The sequence below is a fragment of the Felis catus genome, chromosome B3, assembly GCF_018350175.1.
Source record: "Felis catus isolate Fca126 chromosome B3, F.catus_Fca126_mat1.0, whole genome shotgun sequence".
Lineage (NCBI taxonomy): Eukaryota > Metazoa > Chordata > Mammalia > Carnivora > Felidae > Felis > Felis catus.
Window position 1 is genome coordinate 101,281,853 of NC_058373.1, and position 12,858 is coordinate 101,294,710.

Here is a 12,858-nt window from a genome sequence, read left to right on the forward strand (position 1 = left end):
ATTTGTGGCATTAGGACTATTTTGTTAACTAGGTATATGCAATTCACAGAATTTCACGGTAAATTCCCCAGACCAAATATTTGGCTGAACAAATAAACAACATTATCCATTCCTGAAAATAAGCCAGTAGAAGGGGGGGGCGGGGGTTGGGGGGCAGGGGGGTTGCTAGAAAGTGACCTGAGCCTGGCTGCCACCAGGCTCAGGATTCGCCCTCTGATAATTTGTCCAAGTGCTAGAGATCTGCGGGTTCCTTTCCAATGACACGGACATTTCAGAAAGTTGCTGGAAATCTGGTGAAACAAAACGAGGCCGCCTGAGGGGAACCCATAATGGGCTTCCCCTAAATGATTTATTCGACCTCTATACCATTAATCAAAGGGGCAGCGACCTGGGGGGCTGGAGGAGGGAGGCACATATCCCTCTTTGCAGGGAGTTTTGGAGGAACCTTGGAGTCTTGCTGCCTTTGCCTGGGGCTCTGATCTCCTCTCTCCACCTGCGCTCTCCGGGGAGCTGGGGCTTTGGCAGCCGCTCCACTTCTATTTTTATTGGTTTCCACTAAGCTGCTCCTTTTGGAGGATTGTAGGGCTTCGGTAATTAAAAACAAAAATGAATCCTGCTTCACCCACCCCACCTCCAAGAGCACTGGGAAGAGTTGTGTACATGAATGCAGGGGTGCCCCCCCGCCCCCACCACCACCACGGCCACTGGTGTCTACACCTTCACAAGGGAGAAACGCACTCCTATCAGCCCACCTTACACAGACTATAAAGACAAAGCTTTTGCCCCAAACCTTCCCAGGGAAAAGTACACACATAAGAAATGAACCTACGCAGGCTAAAATTCCAGGGCTTAATTTAGTTGCTGGTGGCAAGTAAGAAAAAGCCAGGGTCTCTTCCTCCGATCCTCTTAGCTTCTATATCCATGTAGTTCTACGCATCCCTTAACTGAGGGGGACTCACACACATTAGCGTTTTCCTTTTTCCCTTTGGCCAAAAATTGAGCTTTCTCCTTGAAGATGCATTACTAGATGCATTACTCTCTGCCCAGCTCTAGAAGGGCGAGCAGACAGCACCGAGAGGTAAGGGAGCTGGAACTGGACTTCATGTTGCATATGGGAGAATGTGTTCACAATGCCTACTTAGCAGTTTTGACCCCTCAGTATCTGATCCCTTTGCCACCCAAGCCCAATCTGTTAGAATTTTAGGCCTTCGTGTGGGGAATAGAAGGACAGGGGGCAAAAGCCAAGAGACATTGGAGGATTCCACCATTGTGGTATATTAAAATACTGGTCACCAAACTTTTCAAAGGTAAGGCACATTTTTTGTTCTATTCAATAAAACACACTTCACCGCCCCCCCACCCCCCCCCAAAGCCTGTCAAAACAAACGCGCACACACACATACACATTAATGTGTGAATGTACAAATTAGTTTTGGTTTGAAAATACATCATCGGTGCCTATAATAAATGGAAACACCCTAGCTATCATAAAACTGCAGTGGGAATCATTCCTTAGAGTTGAGACTCTATCCATCACACTCAGCTGGGACGCACCTCTCACAGGTGAGCAAAAACAGAAGATGTACAAGGAGCCCAAATCTGAGTCTTTAATCTGGCCTACTCCTTTCATCCCACTGTTTCTCCAAGGCATGTGTCATCCAGATGGGAGAGGATGCTGCGTCCTTGTTAACATTAAATAGAAATGGAAAACAATTCATCCTGGCAATTACCATCTCTCTACCATCAGTTTACTTCCTGTCCCTCCAACTTCGCCACCTCTAGTTACCACCCTCTGACTTCCATCCTGCCCCCAGCCCCTCCTTAACAGGGGGGTTGGAGGGGGGCGGGGGTGGCACATAAATCTCTTCCAAAAGAGATGGGGCAGAAGGAAAAGAGAACGGATTAAAGAGAAAAGGAACAGTTTACCTTTAAAATAATGACTCATTTTATTTTTTCTTTTAATATGTAGTTATAAATATATTTTGTCAAAATATATGATCAATATGGTCAAAACATTTGCACGTAAAGTCATAAATAAGGTCAAGGTGAATGTTTAGGTTTTTTTTTTTTTCTTTTTTTTTTTTTTTTTCTTTTTAAAGATAAAAGTCCAGCTATAAGGAAGCAGTCTGTGTAGTGTGTGGGTGAGTGGATGGGAACTTGTGTGTCCCCGAAGACTGCCTGACGTCAGCGGCACCCACATCCCTCTACTACCATCTCTTGATAATTTTTCAGTACCACCTTGTCATACTCATCCAGGTACAGCATGGAGATGGCGCTCAATTCAGTGGGAACACAACAGGCTTTGGGGATACTGGAGTTGACAGAGTTGACCAGGGTCTGCACAATGGCATGGTTGGTGGAATTGAGGTGGTCGGCCAGTGGAAAGGGGCAGTCCCCGTGGCAGTAGAAGGCCTGGTAGCCTGGTGGGGCCACAATCCAATCGTTCCAGCCCACATCGCTGAAGTCCACGTAGAGCGAGTGGCGACGACAGTTCTTATTCTTCTTCCGGGCCCGCTGTGGGTGATGCTTGGGGCTACGTTTGGCCCTCTGGCGTCGGGTCAAGGCGTGTCCTCGGCCATCATGGCCAAAAGTGACCAGGAGGGGCCGGAGCTGGGCCCAATCCCCACTCCCTTGAGGTAACGATCGGCTAATCCTGACATGCTGGCCCTGGTGGGTCCGTGTCTGATGGAGGTGAGTCACCTCAATGGCCAGCCCATAGTTCGGCTGTTTCTCCCGGGTCCAGCGAAGGACCGCAGGGCTCACATCAAAAGTTTCCCACCGTGTCACATTGTGGTGGACCAGTCTCGTGTCCAGTAGTCGTGTGATGAGGTGCCCAGGCACCACTTCTGCCGGAGGCTTCATAACCTCATAAATGTTTATTCGGTGAAAGCCCTGCTCCCAATCGGGGCCCTGGTTCACCTGCTCCCGGAAGAGTCGAAGCTCTGCGGAAGAGACCACCTCGTTCTCTGGGATGCTGCTGAGGTTAAAGAGGAAACGAAAAGCAGAGTTTTCGCTGGTCCCTGGGATGTTCTCCAAATGTTCTAGGCACCGTTGAGGAGGAAAAGAAAAAGGGGAAAGGAAAAAAAAAAAAAAAAAAGCACATTAACTTTTTTGAGATTTAAAAAAGTCAAGAAATAGCTTCAGTCAAGAAGCACTGGGTGATGAGTGGTGAATTCTGCTTCCATAGTGGAAGCCTATTTGGGCAAAGAAGCATACCTTTTCATTTGAAGGAGCAGATACACGGGCAGCTAGCAAACCAGCAAAACTTAGCTAGCATGCAGCGAGCACCAAAGACAGAAAGGATCTCCCAACCTCCTTTATATGTCTAATAATTTCCATGTGTCAACTCTTTACTCCACCACCATCAGACTCCCCTTTTAAAGCTCTCTTGGCTTTGTGTACACAGTTTTCTTTACAAGTGGTTATAAAGAAAAAGGGGGGCCAACAGAGCAGAGGCGGGAGGAAACAGGCACACAACTACCCTCTCTCCCTCTTCTTCCACTTTCGAGTATGTTACTAAACATTTCCCCAGCGATCTTGGAAACACAGAGCATGCCTTGTTGATCATGTTACAGAGGGGAAAATAAATTCCAACACAGTAATGATGCTGGTGGATTAATAACTCAGATTTACTTTGGAAAAGAAACATCCGCTAGGAAACATTCAGATCGGATTACAAGGCCCCTATTGAATAAACCTGACAAACACACAGCTGTAATATTAAATTCAGTAGGTGCTTTGAAAAAAACGGGCAGAAAACCTGGCAGAAAAGACTTTGATATAGCAAAAACACACCGCGGGGGCTAGCCCACGTCTGAGTGGTGTCATTCCCTTGCCCCCGAAACCCCTCCCCTCTGTCTCTAAAAAATAAATTCAGCCACAGCTCTTGGAGGTAAGCAGCTCTGTTCCCGGCCTCCAGGATTTGGGGCTTTGATGTAACCTGAACTCTTGTCCCCAGGGCTTCCACTGTCCCACTAACCAGCCCTACTAGCGCCCCCCCCCCAACCCCCCACCCCCACCCCGCCACCGCCAGACTCTCCTCAGGGACTGACCTTCGTGGTGGAAGCTTCTCACGGTGTTGGCCCTACTGGCGGGGCGCTCAGGGTACTCCAGCCCGACGCTGTGGGTCTGCTCTTCCTCCTCCTCCTCCCCAGACTGGAGCCGGTAAAGATCCCGCATGTAATCTGGGATGACGGCGCTCTTGCTAGGCTGCGGCCGGCGGCGCAGCCCGAACATCTGCAGAAGTGTAGCCTCGAAGTCCCGCAGGAGCTCATGGCTCTGCCCTGAGCGGCGTCCTCCCGCGTGGCCCTGAATCTCGGCGACTTTTTTCTTCCCCGTCTCAGGTATCAAACTAGCATGGCTCGAGCCTCCTAGCAGGACTTGGCATAATAAAACGACCATCAGCATTCGGTTACCAGGAATCATGGTGTCTCTGGGGAGGGGGAGGAGGTGGAAGGTTAAAGAATAAATAAACACCGATAACTGGAGAAATAGAGATGTCTCTGCATATGCATATAAGGCTAGCGATGGAGGGTCAAATGTAAAACAGGTCAGAAAGATCAAGTTTGTGTCTTCTCCCTCACACACCCCCACCATCAGCAGCTGCAGCCATGCACGGCCTGAAAGTAGGAATTGCCCTGTAATTACTTGGTCTAACTTGTTTACAGTCAAATAACCCCAAATCAGATAGCCTCCATCCTGTTAATCTTTTTTTGTCCCAACTGCTATCTGAGCCATGATCTCAGCTTGGTTTCTTCAAGGATAAACAGTTAACATTGAGGGGGTAAGAAAGGGTGGGGGAGGGAGAACTATAATGCCACTGCTCTCCACTTCAGACCTTCAGCCTCTCTCCCTCTTCCTCCACACCCCCCCCCTTCTTCCTCCGCCTTCCTTCCACAACTTCCAGCTGGTTCAGAGCGGGAGGGTGGGCGAAGACACTGGGCGGCAGGGTCCAGAGGCTGAGGCCGAGGTCGTGGTCTGGGAGCTGACCCAGTGACTTGACGGTTTATTTTACTGTGGCTGATGAGTTTGAAATGCCCAGCAAAAAGCATCTGATCGCGCCCGCTACTCACTCCCAGGAAAGCAGGGGGGCGGGGGAGTGGGATGATTCCGAGAGAGACCTCTGTGACTTTTGACAAGCAGCTGGGAACATGCACGGGGGCACTAGGTGCTCCCCAGTTAAGTGTGCGTGCGTGTGTGTCTGTGTGTGTGTGTGTGTGTGTGTGGTTGCCCAGAAGGTACAACCCGGGGCTGAGGACCTTTCATCTCTTTAGCCCCCTCTTGCTCCCCTTTCTTGCAACGCACCCGATCTGAGAGCGCGAGTGGGAGCAAGCAGCACTTTAAACAAAACCGGTACGCTCAGAGCCCCGCGGCTGCCCGGCCAAGAAGAAAGCGACAGCGCTGCCAGAAAGCGGAGTGTGAACTCTGGAAAAAAGGTCCGACGGGAGGGACACAAGGCGAGCAGGGGTGGGGAGGGCAGAGTGAAATCCCAGGAGGGGGGAAGGAAGAGGTGTCTACTCACTGACAGAAAACAAGGCATATAATAACAGTCCATGATTCTTGACAGCCAATCTTGAACAAACTTGCTGGAAAGGCTCAGAGGAGCTGCGGCAGTGCGTTGCTCTGGATGGCACTACGGAATGGCTCCTAAAATGAATATTTGAATATAATGAGACTCTGGCGCAGACAGACTCTGTTTTTCTTCCAGCCCCTCTGAGTCACGTGAACGCAGAGGGCCCGCCCCGCGCACGGAGGAGCCCGCCCTTCCCGCAGCGGGCGGCGAAAGGGCCCGCGCGCCCTCCCCCCGCGGCCCCGCCCCCTCGAGGAGAGGCCAACCCCCGCGCCGGCCGCCAGAGCCGCCTGCGGTCCGGGAGGAGCTCCGGGCGGCGCTCGGAGCAGCCCCCGGCCGGTCCCCGGGAGCAGTACGCGGCGGAGCGAGGTTCTCGCTTCTACCTGCGGCGTTCGGTGCAGCGGGCCGGGCCCTCGCCCCCGACCTGAAGCCGGAGGATCTGGGGCTTACTGTACGGGCTGCGCCTCTTGGCGCGAACTCGGTTCAAGTGGGGCCGGGAGCGGGGGCGGCGTCCCGGCAGCTCAAAGCCTCACCAACCGAGGGGCACTTAAAAAGGAAAGCGCTTCGGGACACACAAACGGGCGCGCGCGCACGCACCCCGCCACTTCCTCCCCGGGGTCTCCGCGAGGCCAGATATTTCTTCCAGCGACAGCCGGTCACCCCCAGGCGAACGCCTGCGAGTGCTCAGAGGAGCCAGGCTGGTGCTGGAGCTCCTAGCCCAAAGCTGCCACCCCTGTCACGCACCGGGCCGGAGGGGGAGGTGTTGGGCGGAGATCGGTGTGGGAAAGTGGGGAGGGAGCGGCCGTGGGGCTATTTTCTGCGCTCCCATTTCGGAGAATCTCCGCACCGCGTCGGCCGGGGGGTCCTCTCCGAGCAAAGCAAATCCCCAAAGAAAGCGGTCGGCGGGCCATTCAAGGCGGAGGGGAGGACTCAAAAGGAGACGTCGCCGCGGAAAGAGCGCATCACAAGTTTCAGGTCTTAATGTCGCTGAGGTTTTACAACTCCCGACCCAGCGCAGAAACGAAATCCCGCTGCGTTCCAAGGAGTCGAGAAAACCGTGAACGGATTTCGGCCTGCGCTCGACCTCTGTGTCTGCGTCTCTCCCTCTCTCTCTCTCTCCAGATTGTCTTATTTTTGAAACCACCACTCCTCCCCCCCCCGCCACTTCCTTCCCCCACCCCCTTCCTCCTTTGCACCAGCTGCAGAGTCGCAGCAAATATTTCTTCAAGAATTCTACCAACCCACAGCTCGAGGAACTACCAGGATGTCCTGCCTAACGGGAGATGCTGCAGGCGTGGGTCGTTCTGCACTGGGGCCTTTTCGAAAATCTGTCCCGGGCGACTCTGCGTCGGCCCCGGCCCGCGCCGGGTCCCGAGCCCCGGACTCCCGCTCCCGTGGCCACTGCACCCGGCCTCCCTTCCCTGCGGCTCTTCCCAGTTCCAGCCTCCAGTCGTTTCAAGAGACGGGAAGCTCAACTTGCCCGCCTCTCTCCCTCAAACTTGGTTTCCTTCTCGGGGGCACTCGCGGGAAGCCTTTGAGGAAGAGTAAGGAATCAAGCTCTTAGCCCTCCCTCCGAGCCCGGGCTGCCCGGCGCCACCCGGCACCGCCGGCCAGGGTGTGGAGGCCGCGGGCGCCGCTGCGCGACGGTCGGCGCCCCAGGAGCGCCGCGCCGCTTCTTGAGCGGCTCTCCGGTTTTCCTGCTCCCGTGCCACCGCAGGGTCTGACTGCGAAAGGGCTGGGAGAGCAAACGGGTTATTTGAGACGCCGGGAACCCTAAAAAAAAAAAAAAAAAAAAGCCCCGTGGGAGGAGCTGTAGAAATGGGAAAAGCAGACGGGGAAGAGCAAGTCCCCGCGGGGCGAAGGGCCGGTGGAAGGGGCGGGCGCCCGGGATCCCCGGACAATCCTCTGCCCCAAGGAATCTCCCAGGGCGGCGGCGGGAGCGCGCGGCGCTAAAACCCGGAGGCTGGACCAAGAGCGGGTTGCGTTTCAATTTCAGATTCCGTAGGATTCGTCGCTAATCACGTTTTCCTCCCCCAATCCGCCCCCCTCATTTTTTGAAATAAAAAGATAAACGTCGAAAAGGATATTCGTCTCCAGAACTTTTTCTTGGGAGTGGGGGGAGGCAGGGATGCAACTCGTGACGATTGTCCTTTACTTCCCCGCGCGAGTCTTCTTCCGACGCCGAAGTTGGCCCAGAGGTGGCCTCAGTTTACTAAGTCTACGTTTGCGGAGGGGGTGGGGGAGCTTAACGTCTCACAAAGCTTTCAGCCCACAAACTGCGATCTTCACAGTCCATCCACCTAAGCGGTGCCCAGGAAGCGTCGGAAGCGTCGGGCCCGACTCCCGCAGGGAGGGGTCCACAAGGACCCAGGAATCCCAGGGCTCTTGCCAGTCGGCTCTGGGCAAGGAGGACCAGCAAGAGCCTGGGTCCGTAGCGCGTCTCGCCAGCGACTCCCCATGGGCCACGACACCGCAGGAAGACGCGTGCCCGGAGCGCGAGGCATCCTGACCATGGTCCCTACAGACCCTACACCAGGAAACGATAGGGGAGAGGCTCCTTGGAGGCTGCAAGTTCATGAAAATAGCTTGTGCAGCAGGCCCGTCGTGCAGCGGCATATCGCGTGCTCTCAAGGGCTCCCGCCGGCTGGGGGCCGGGTCGGGTGACACTCCCCTCGACGCAGCCCCTCTGGCGGCGCGCAAGATCCGGAGGCTGCAGGACCGCGCTCCCCGCGAGAGAACCAGCCCTGGTTAGGTGTTCTTTCTCCACCTCGCGGTCCCCCGGCCCTCTCACACTCTCAGGACCTCGGAGCCGACACTCCTTTCTCTCCCGGCCCTTCCCGTCCGGGGATCGCAAACGCCAGTGCCCTCGCAACGCGTTCGTCTCAGGACCCCTCAGTCTTTCCCAGCGACCCGCAACTAGAGGCTCCTCTTTTTCCCTTCTCTTCTGCTCCGAACCTATCAAAGGTGGAAACGGCCCGGGGCCGCCGGACGGAGAAAGTGGCCTGGGTAGAGACAGCAGAAGACGAGGAAGTGCCTTTCAGCGCCAGCATCCCTACCTCTAGCACCACGGTTGGAGAAAAAATAGGCCACCTTTAGCGGTGGCCACAGGCTGAGCCCCCCCGCCGTTCCCCCCAAGGATGCTCCCCGGCCCCCTCTGCCCGGCTCCCCTCGCCAGGTAGCCTTGCTCACCATAGGTCCCTTCAGTAGCGGGCTTGCCAGCAGCAGCTCCCGGGGACCTCTGAACGGCTGCAGTGAACCTGGGCAAGGACCGAGGACTGGGGCGCTGCAGGCTCGAGACGGCGCGGACGGGAATCCCATCAGGGAGAGAGGCGAGCTACTCAGCCCCGAGCGGCCGCAGCGTCTCAGGCTCTCGTCCCTCGGCTCGGGTGCCACACTCACCTAGCTTCGGGACAGGGCTCCGCTCTCCTTCCCTCCCTCCCTCCTCCTCTGCCCTCGTGCATCTTCTCCTTCCCCCTCTTTCCCTCGCTCCCTTTCTTTCTTTCCTTCCTCCTCCTCTTCCCCGGCAGCCCCTCCCTTCTTCCCTCCGCCCTCGCTCGCCTCCCTTTCTGAGATGGGAGCCCCGCCCACATCCTCCCATCCAGCCGCCGGGCCTCGCCTCGCAGGCCCGGGTCCCGGAAGCCCGGGCTGCGCCGGAGTCCACAGCTGCTGCCCCGGCCCGGACGGTGCTGCCTCCAGCCCGGGGAAGCGGCCGGGGCTCACCTGGGGACCACGTGCAGAGGTACTAGAAAGCATGCACCGACTAGTCGCCGTTCCTTCCAAAAATACCCATGGGAGTCTGGGCTTCCCCGAGTTTAGAGTAACTGCAGCCCAAACTGATGATTAAAACACTGAGTAATCACCATTTACCCCGAGTAATTAGAGATAATGAAACACCTCTAAAATCAGGTTATGGAAAAAGGAGCTGTTGGATTGGCTTAAAGAGTGGCCTTCCATAAACTGTTAAAGGATTTCCAAACTGAGAAACAGGCTGTGCGCAGAACTGTGCGCGCTAAGAGGTACTTCTTTGGCTATTGAAAGGTCACCTTACTTCCAAAACATTTTTTTAAATGCTTCTTGTGGAAAGCCTTGGCGATGACCAAAACAAGATGGCCCCAATAAACAGTCTGGTTTCCCCTCTGCGACCCCAGGCCTAGCACTTTTGAGGACAGAGGTGGTGTGGAGACAGGCTGGGGCCATGTTTTTACAGTTAGAAAAGTCTGCTTATTGTAACATAAGAACCACCACAGCAGTAATTTTTGTTGTTATTGTTGTTTATTTGTGGTGTGCCTAGGAATACTGTTAACCTCAGCAAACTGACCTTCTGAGGAGGTAACAACCACTAAAGCCTTTTTGGCCACAGGGAGACAAGAAAAGATACCCTTTGTTCTGTTTTTAAAGGAAGAAAAAGGGTGAAGAGTTGGCCCTGTCCTTCGAGAAAGTGTTAGTAATTGTATTAGCAGGGAGGTGGAATGTGTGCTCTAAAACCTTCCCAAACAGGAGCTACTTTCACACAGTGTCTCTGATGAAGCAGTGCGGGAGACAGCAGCAGCATCCCTCTGGTGTACAAACGCAGAAGGGGAAGGACAGCCAGGTTCCAGGAACTTGCCCACAGCCCTGCAGTAAATCACAGCCTCTGCTCTGGAGTCCTGAGCTAATACTGCAGGGCGGGGCTGAGGGTCACAGCCCAGAGCTCCAGGTAGCCAGGCAGTGCTGGAGGACTGAGCATTTCCTGTCCTGGATTTTTTTTTACCCTGGGATCCATACTAACTTCGCTGTCTCAGCAAAATATTTAGATCTTTACTTAAACAGGTATTGGTCCTGCGTACCTCACTATAAAAACTTTACATTTACACTGTACCTTCAATATTCAGAAAACAGGCACGACTTCCTATGTGGAACACAGATGACCAAGTGGAATTGCACGAAATCAGGGGAACAGCGATGAGGGCAGGGCCAAGATGTCCTGCCATCTTTTCCAAGTTAGGCCTGTGAGGTCTGTTAGCCCCATAATGCCCCAAACAACAAAACAATCTGTATGACTTTGAGCACTTCCTTTAATTCCCGTGGGTCTCAGTTTCCATACCCCCTCTCAATTTAAAAATGATTGAACTTTTTTATTGAAATTCATTAAACATCCATCTTCTTTCATTTTAAATCACTCCTGAGCCCACTTCTTCTAAGAAGCTCTGATTAAACAGGGCAGGGCAATACTACCACCCTGAAAGATGGCCGACAATATCCCTCCAGCTTCCAGCGTAATCAGAATCACACCCATAAACAATAACAAAATTCAAATTCCATTGAAGAGTTACCTAGTGTCCATGCGGGGGCATTAGGTTCCTTTAGCACACTGCCTAAAGGAAGGACAGAGCAAATGTTCACCATGCCCCCTCAAATAATTAGTATTGTTTAGTATTGTTTTAAATTATTTTTAAAAAATTTTTAACATTTATTCATTTTTGAGAGACAGAGTGTGAGTGACAGAGGGGCAGAGAGAGAGGGAGACACAGAATCCGAAGCAGGCTCCAGGCTCTGAGCTGTCAGCACAGAGCCCGACGTGGGGCTCGAACTCACAGAGTGTGAGATCATGACCTGAGCCGAAGTCAGACGCTTAACTGACTGAGCCACCCAGATGCCCCTTAAATTATGTTTTAACTTTATTTATTTTGAGAGACAGAACACAAGCAAGGGGTGGGCAGAAAGAGAGAGAGAGATTCCCAAGCAGGTTCTGCACTGTCAGCACAGAGTCCTAAGTGGGGTTCGAACTCAAGAACCATAAGATCATGACCTGAGCCAAAACCAAGAGTCAGATGCTTAACCAACTAAACCACCCAGGCGCCCCTGTTTAGCATTGTTTTAATCATCAACGAAATGTGTTCCTTAATATTTAAACTCAAAAACAACATGATATGCTGTGTTTAATAGCAGGGCTTTCGGGTGCCTCTGTGGCTCAGTAGGTTAAGCATCGACTTCAGCTCAGGTCATGATCTCATAGTTAGTGAGCTCAAACCCCACAATAGGTTTCTCGCTGGCAGTGTGCAGCCTGCTTAGATTTCTCTCTCCCTCTCTCTCTCTCTAAGTAAATAAATAAACTTAAAAAAAAAAAACTCTAAAAAAATGCAAGGCTTTATTTTAAGGCATGAGAAAGTGTGTGTGTGTGTGTGTGTGTGTGTGTGTGTGTGTGTGTGTTCACTCAAATGCTTTTGGATAACTGCTATTATCTCATGTGACCAAAGCCTAAATACTAAAATGGCCATTGGCCCACCCATGAGTGTGTGAAACTCACAGTCCAGGAGTTTCTAATTAAGCCAACTGACATACGTTTAGACTCCTATAGGAACCTTTAGATGTGTGATGGAAGAACTCAGCTTCCGTTCTCTCTGGACAACTTTATACCCAGCCCACATTGTATGCAGTGCAAACCATCTATTACCACCTCCCTTTATTCACTCCTCTTTTCCTTTTTACTTCCAATCTCTCGTGCCAAAGAAGAAATCACTCGTTGCTTAGAGAACTAAATCCATCACAGCCTAGTGGTCAGAGTTGGTGAGGGAAATCAGTCCCTATCTGGAGCTTACTTGTGAATCTTGGTGTTTTTATAGAACATAATATAGCTGGGCCAAATGAAACTGTATCTCTTTGAGTCATTTAGATTAGGAGGAGAAATCTATTGTAATTCAAGAGTTGACTATTCCTCTTCTGCTGCTCCTGTTGAATGAAGGGCATTTGTTTGGGTTTTTCCTGGAAAGCATCAAGAAAGAGTAGCTCCACTGCAAGCCCTTAGGACAGTCTTTCTCAAGGTGTGTTCCGAGGACCTTAAACTTCAGAACGAGGCTGGAGGTGCTGATAAAATGCATATCTCCCAGCCTTGCCTGGCTCAGATGTACATCTTTCACAAGGTTTCCTGATAATTCTGAGCACACTAAAGCTTGAGAACTACTGTTGTAAAAGTTATTTCATGTAGGGGTGCCTGGGTGGCTGAGTCAGTTAAGCGTTTGACTTCGGCTCAGGTCACGATCTCACAGTTCATGGGTTCGAGCCCCGCATCGGGCTCTGTGCCAACAGCTGGGAGCCTGGAGCCTGCTTCGGATTCTGTGCCTCCCTCTCTCTCTGCCCCTCCCCCACTCGAGCTCTGTGTCTCTCTCTCTCTCAAAAATAAACAGTAAAAAAAGTTAATGAGAAAAGTTATTTCATGTATATTTTCAAGGCTGATAGATACCATTAAAAGGCTGATACCTGGACATTATTTAACAGGCAAGGAAGATGCTTGGCTTGTGCTTTATAAGCTA

General features: G+C 52.5%; 1 protein-coding gene across 3 annotated transcripts in view; it reads right to left on the bottom strand.

Moving 5' to 3' along the window:
- Nucleotides 1-1,921: 1,921 nt before the first annotated feature.
- The window catches only part of BMP4 (bone morphogenetic protein 4), a 73,776-nt gene continuing 62,839 nt past the window's right edge, over nt 1,922-12,858 (bottom strand). The window contains exons 1-4 of one of the 3 annotated variants that reach the window (XM_019833027.2): nt 8,969-9,061; nt 5,522-5,646; nt 4,053-4,379; nt 1,922-3,041 (exon numbers count right to left, since the gene is read on the bottom strand). In XM_019833027.2, coding sequence (XP_019688586.1) covers nt 2,185-3,041; nt 4,053-4,379; nt 5,522-5,646; nt 8,969-9,030 — 1,371 coding nt within the window. In that variant the 5' untranslated portion in view covers nt 9,031-9,061 and the 3' untranslated portion in view covers nt 1,922-2,184. Of the gene's footprint in view, nt 3,042-4,052; nt 4,433-5,521; nt 5,647-8,758; nt 9,062-12,858 lie in introns of those variants that run through there. The other 2 variants (XM_006932864.4, XM_045059931.1) reach the window with 2 other exon arrangements.